Source organism: Hippopotamus amphibius, chromosome 9 (genome assembly GCF_030028045.1).
Source record: "Hippopotamus amphibius kiboko isolate mHipAmp2 chromosome 9, mHipAmp2.hap2, whole genome shotgun sequence".
Lineage (NCBI taxonomy): Eukaryota > Metazoa > Chordata > Mammalia > Artiodactyla > Hippopotamidae > Hippopotamus > Hippopotamus amphibius.
Window position 1 is genome coordinate 2,940,837 of NC_080194.1, and position 6,940 is coordinate 2,947,776.

At 49.3% G+C, this 6,940-nt stretch overlaps 1 protein-coding gene across 1 annotated transcript in view; it reads left to right on the forward strand.

Annotated features, from left to right (window-relative positions):
* The window catches only part of SYT13 (synaptotagmin 13), a 40,066-nt gene extending 37,631 nt beyond the window's left edge, over nt 1–2,435 (forward strand). The window contains exons 5-6 of the mRNA XM_057695753.1: nt 169–298; nt 2,131–2,435. Coding sequence (XP_057551736.1) covers nt 169–298; nt 2,131–2,435 — 435 coding nt within the window. The remainder of the gene's footprint in view (nt 1–168; nt 299–2,130) is intronic.
* Nucleotides 2,436–6,940: the final 4,505 nt, after the last annotated feature.

Below are 6,940 nucleotides of genomic sequence, written 5' to 3' on the forward strand. Positions count from 1 at the left end.
TCCTCTGTGCCTTCCTCCCTTCTGCAAGGGTGGAGAAAGCAGCGCTGATGGATACATGGTTTCTAGGATGCCCGTTGGATACAAGTTCGAGGGGACCCCGAACTCAGCGGTAGTGAAGGGGTCAGAAGGCATCCCTAAATGAGGCCTGCATCCCCTCTTCTGTTTCAGGAGCTGTCCGCAGGAATGGGAGAGGTCCTTCTCTCCATCAGCTACCTCCCGGCTGCCAACCGTCTCCTAGTAGTGCTGATCAAGGCCAAGAACCTCCCCTCTAATCAGTCTAAGGAGCTCCTGGGGAAGGGTGAGTGAGGCGTGAGAGGGGAGCCAGGGCCCCTCCCGCCGCCAGGCATGTGTGCAGAGGGAGGCCACACCTAGGAGGCAGTGGGGACAGGCGAGCGGGGACGGGGGACATGAGTACGTGTGTGGAGTCAGCCTCAGCTGTGTCCTCCACCCCAAACTCACAAACCAGTTCTGAAGGACACACTCACTTCTCTAAGTTCACATCCATTCACTCCTGGGCCAGTTCCACCCACTAGGGCCCAGGTCTGAGCTACCTGGGGCTCCCTGTGTTGTGGATACAGCATGAGAAGAATCCGCCTTACCCGTGGGTCATAGGAAGCCAAGGCTCAGACTGCAGCCCGGGAGCGGAGTGTCTGGGCTACAGGGGAAACTTAGCCCGGCCCTTGTCACCTTCCTGGCTGGACCCACCTTCCAGGCAGGTGTCGGGAAGCCAGGGTTCTCCTTCTCCGGTCTCAGCTAGCCACCGCTCTACTCCCCACACCCACCCTAGGTGCCTCTCCCCTCCCAGCCTTTCCCAGCCTGCCACCCCCACACCGGCTGAGTGTGGGTGACGGCAGAAGGTGTGTGGGTGCACGGGCTGAGGCGGCGTCTGTGCACATACCCAAATAAACATCTCTTCAGCACTCTGGAAGCCTCCGCTTTTCCTTCTGGATACCCCAGCACAGGCCCCGAGTCTTAAGGACCAAACAGCCTCTGTTGTCAGCGCAGGAAGTCAGCGCTGGTCAGCCGTATGATACCCGGACCCAGAGCCAAGTGCTCAGCGCAGGATATAAATAAACAGATATTTATAGCAGGAAACAAAAAAAGAATTGCCTCTTCATTCGGAAGCTGAGCATGAGCTTTTTGGCGAGTGAAATCAGAAGAGCTGATCTGGCCAACAGATTCCTGAGCCAAAGATCAGCATTCAGTGCTTGTTCCTCAAGGCCTCCAGACAATTCTTTGTCTCCTGCTCTCTTTTTTTTTTTTTTAAGTTTTATAGCTCCTGTCAGGACAATTACAGCTCAACACTTTATCTCTCAAATATCTCTGCTGAAATAACAAACTGCCCACCTGGGGGCGATAATTATGGCAATAAATACAGAGTAACAATTATTCTCACATTAGCTTTGGAAACCTGGACTAATGAAAACACAATCGGAATCCAGAGCGTTGTGATGTTAGGAGAAAGCTTGCCTAGTGACCTGTTGGCTGATTTCCTGGGACGGCAGCCCTACCGGGGGTCAAGGCAGGCTGCCCCACCCTCCACACGAGGTCAGGATCCTCCAGTAAAACTTGCAAAAGAACAGATGAGAAGAACTCAGCCAATCAGCAGGAGACCTACTATCTCAGGAATAGACAAAAATGCTTGGACGGAGAACCAAGGGGATGAAGACTTAGGGATGGCTTAGTGTTTCTGGTCTGAGGTTAAAATCAAGCTGCAAGACGTCTGAGCCGTCATCCTGGGCCCGGTTTGATGTGGGGTATGAAGGCACCCAGGAGGGCTCACGACAGAGGTTTCCTGGCTGTACTTCAGCATGACCCTGCCGTGGGCCCCCCGACGGCCAGCCACATATATGGTGCTATGGTCTGTTTTCCACACTCGAGGCAGGAGCTTTTGCTGTATCCCCATGTCTAGACCGGCGTCTGCCGTATGCTGGGCATTTAATCACTGTTGAATGAATACATGACCCGTGAGGTGGGGGGAGGGGAGGTAGAGAGGGCGTCTCAGCCCAGATCTTGAGCCAGAGATCCTGTCTCTCCATCCCCAAGAGGGAGCCTCGTCCCGGGCCCCCCCACGACCCAGAAGCTCACTCTCGGTCCTTCTCTCCCTCCCTTTCCCCTGTCCCTCCCCAGATGTCTCTGTCAAGGTGACCTTAAAGCACCAGGCCCGGAAGCTGAAGAAGAAGCAGACGAAGCGAGCCAAGCACAGGATCAACCCCGTGTGGAACGAGATGATCATGTTCGAGCTGCCCGACGACCTGCTGCGGGCCTGCAGCGTGGAGCTGGACGTGCTGGGCCAGGGCGCCGAGGGGCAGAGCTGCCCGCTGGGGCACTGCAGCCTGGGCCTGCACGCCTCGGGCTCCGAGCGCAGCCACTGGGAGGAGATGCTGAAGAACCCGCGCCGGCAGATCGCCATGTGGCACCAGCTGCGCCTGTAGCCAGCCGCCTGGGCCGCCACCCGCCTCGGGCACAGCCCGCCCCCGGCCCCCCGCTCCTCTGCCACCTCCTCTTGTGCCCCATCCGCACTCTGACACCAGAAGACAGACGTGCCTGCAGAGACCAGGAACCCCTTCCTCTCCCGTCACACTCCCGTTTCTTAAAACGGAGCCAGGCAGGGCGGGGCGGGGTGGAGACGGGACACGTGGGTCAGGAGGAGTGCGTTCTGCCTCCCTGCGTGATTGAAGACACGCTTATCGAACACGGTCCCTGTGCAGGTTGTGCAGTGGGGGTCAGGCCAGATGCAGAGAGCTTAATTTGGGGAATAATGGATGCAAAGAATGTGGCTTTTTAAAAATAAGCATGTCAAAAATGATGACGGAAATGACGTAGCCTGGGTCAACTCATAGGAATTAGAGATTGTCGGGGCAGATGGAATCCTAGCCAGCATGAAATACTGCTACTGACCCAAGGCACTCACCCAGCAGTTCTCAAACCTTAGTGTGCGAAGAATCACCAGCAGATTCCCGGGCCCTATTTTAGATATTCCAAGTCCGTAATCCTGGCTGAACCCCAGGAGGCTGCGTTTTTAACAAGCACAGAGTGGTTTGGATGCCAAGGTTGGAGTACCGCACTTGGAGAAATCCCTTTTACAACATCTCAGACAGGGTTTTACAGTCCTGGTCAGACCCCCAGCACCCCGGGGCCGCCAGTGCCATCGGTGTGAAATTTAGGAGCCTCTGTTTTTAATTTCATTATTTGAATCCTTAATGTTTTCATTTGTGCTTTTCACATCCTGTTCTTGGACTGAATTTTGTGCTTTCTCTTGAATAATTGTACTGTTTGATCTCAAAATCAGTTTTATACTAGGGGAGACCTTCCCTGAGCAGGAATAGGTGGGAGCCTCCATTACTTACTGGGCGCTAGTTGTCAAGTCTACCACAAAGTGACTGTCTGAGTCAGACACATCCCTCCTCGGCATACCAGCCACTTGAGCAGGAATTCGGTTTGGGGCACATGTTAATTTAGTCTGGCTCTGTGGAGGTGGAGAAGGAAATGAGGTCTTTTGTAAATGTGCCTCTGTCCTTCCATTTTTAGGGTCTATCACTTTCATTAGTAAATAACCAGCAGCTAGGTTTCAAACCACTATCTTAGTCCAAATAGCTGTCCACATCATTAGTAATATTATGAGCCTTGCTGGGTGGATATACTATTTGCCTGGAAACCAGGATTCCTGGATTCTGTCATTGAACCTGTGTCAAATCAGACTAGTGAGGCGGCAGCTCCATCTCCATGAATGACATCATAGATGAAACAGCGCTCAGGAGCTGTAGCACCCCTGGCTAGAAACAGACTCTGAGGCCACCAGCAGATCATCTTTAAGCTTCATGTTGGCAGCTGACCATGCCCAGAAAGTGCCAGAACCATCCCAGACATTTCCAGGACCATGGATTCTGCATCTGGACCCTTTAATACTGACCTCTAAACTCTGGGCCTTCAGATGTCACCTGGGCCTCTGATCTAAAAAAGAGTTTCTTTCCCTCAGTCCTTTAACAGGTCAAGTCATTCTTGGCCTCTCCCTGAGAATCTGAGCAGAGACATATTCCCTTTGTCATCATTTTCCCTTTCTGGACAGACGTAGAAAAGCATTTAGAAGTGACTTCCACCAATCGCCTGAAGGAACAGAAAAAAAATATCTAATTCCTCTTAAAAGGGAAAATCTTTCAGTTAATTGGAAATCTCGCCCATTAAGGCCGGCCGCCTCCTGCCAGTCTGCTTTAGGCAAGGCATTTGTTCGTGGTTTCCTGTGACATGTTTCTGAGACCCCTTCACTACTCTGGTCTCCCTTTTCTGGTTGGCAGGCTGAGGCAGAACAAAACATTCTCTGTGTGAGCAGACCAGTCCTCTGCTCTTGGTAACAACTGCTGCTCCAAGCTCCAAGCTAGAGAAGTCTGGGTTCTAGACTGAAAATCAAGAAACGTACTCCACTTCCTTATTCGTCCACGTCCCTGCCTTACAGTCACACAAAGGATGTTTGAGGTGAGCTCATGGGGACTGATCCCAAAATAGCAACTCCACCCATGGTCATTCTACCGCGAGGCGTTCACTTCTTTGGATCTCCAAGGTTTAGTTCTCCAGAACCCAAGCTGAAGGTTGCCTCTGATGGGAGTCCAGGGTCACCGCTTAACATGTTAGGTGTCAGCCATCGCCTCACTGAAGGCTGTACGGAAACGAGACAGATTTTGCAGGGGTTTTTGCTCGCTGTGTTCACTGGTATATTCCAAGCGCCTAGAAGAAAACTGGCTCATGGACCCTCAATAAATACTTGTTGAATGAATTAATGAATGAAGGATGGATAGGGAAGTAGGCAGGAAAAGACACTTTTTTAATGTAAATGGCATAAAAATCAGAGTCCTAGCTGAGTTCTCAATGGTAAAGTCATCAGACACCTCAGCAGTTGGCCTAGAAATTGATGACATTGAGTATTACCATTCACCTAATGACAATTCATAGCTCGCTATGTAAATGTAATGAACGATAGACAAGGTTATAAAAACTGTGCTTTTCTGCCAAAACTCCATCTCAGTGAATTTTAAATTACCCTGAGATATCAGACTGCCAGATGAAAAAACTTCAGTAATCTTTGCATCAGCTTACCTGGTACCAGATACACTTGCAATTTACTACCAAATTAGAGTAACTGAGTCTGTGTGAACGCATCTGACCTTTTTATTTTGAAAAGAACACCTTGTCCTTCGCCAGGGAGCATTTTCTAAAAAGTGCGTGAAGCAGAGGTGAAAATAAAGTGAGAAGCCATCTCCGACAGAGCTGTCGCCCACAAGGTGATCTGGCTCTGACATAGACACAGGGATGGGCATAGAGAATTGGGAGTCCAATCTCATTCATCTGCAACTCACTTCTAATATCAGATCTGTATGTATTTGTTGAGTGCACCTTCATCAAGACCTCGCACATGTCCGTCCACTTCGATCTGAGATGTGACTCTTGGTGTGAATCAAGCAGTGAATCACCCCAAACAAAACTGTGTAGAGAGAGCATTGTGAGAAAGCAGTTCTCTAGGCGCAATGCCTTTGGGACGTAAAGGAGTCCTGGACAGCTTACTCCGAACGGAGGAGAGGACCACCAAAAGAGAGGCCTAGTCCTTGCGGTTTGTTTCTGCTGCCTGTGTTTTCTGTTGTCAATGCTAAGTGTGTGTCTGTTTTGCAATCCTGAACTGAAAGCACAAAAAGACGCATGAGATATTGTAGTCACATGTCTGGTGTCATACTTCAGAGCAAAAACCTTGCAGTGGTAAATAAATAATTTCCAACAGGGTCCGCTGCCTGGCCTTTTTGTTTTTGTTCTTCCTTTTACTCAATATTTTAGGCATATAAAATGCAGAAAAAATAATTCGATAAACACTCATGAACCCCTGCCAAGTGTTGTAAAACTTGACAAGTACGGTTGAAATCCCCTCAGCCCTTCACTCGGGAGACCACCATCCTGAATATGGGGTTTCTCATCTCAAACCTTTCTTTATCTTTTTACTACATGTATATGTAAACCCTAAGCGCTATAGAATACTTTGTGTTTTAAATTTCAAATTGTATCACAGTACTTTTGCTCTACATTAAAATTTTGAGCTTTATCCATGCACATTACTATAGCTCTAGTTCCTTTATTTTTTGCTGCTGTGTTATTTTACATTGCATAAATATACCACAGTCCCATTCTCCTGTTGATGTAGAATATGTTTAGATATTTGTCTTTTTTTTTTTTCTGTTAGAGGAAATACTGCTGTAAACGTTCTTGGGCAAGGCCTCTTGGGAATTTAACTTTATTCTTGAGAAGAAAAATCAGGTGGAAACTAGAGACTTCTCTTTCTCTAACACCCCCCAAAGAAATACTCCCATCACTGGCAGAGTCAGGGCAGCGGCCCGGGGTTCACCTGTGCTCCAGGTGGTGGGCGGGGACAAGGGAACTGCCAGAGTCCTGTGCTCTGAGGCCCTCCTGGTGGCTGCTGCAGCCCTGGCTTCTGGAGGAAGAGGTCCAGGCATTAAGCCGGGGGCAGGGTCTGCCTGTGCAGGTCGGTAGGAAATCAGCCAGGTGACGTGGAATTCAAACCAAAGGCTCTTAAAAAAGATAAATGAGCCGTACAGAAAGGCTTCGCTTCCCAAGTGTGTGCGTGTAATACCTTGTTTTATAGTATATACGTTTGTTGTATTTTAATGACAGCCAGAATTTTTATTTCCATATTAAAATAGGAAAAGTGGGTCTTATCCCACATAGTCAAATATTGCGTAGACTGTGTTTCACAGGTGACTATGGAGGTGGCCTCTGGAGCCCACTAATATGTGAGAGTCTGGATATATATCAAAGAGAAATAGAAGAGGCAAGAAGAGGTCAGGAATGGTTTTATACCAGGCTGTCCGCTGCACTGCCTTATATAACAAACACTGCTCCTACCTATGAGACAACTCAAGTCTAGAGCACTGCATTCAGGAGC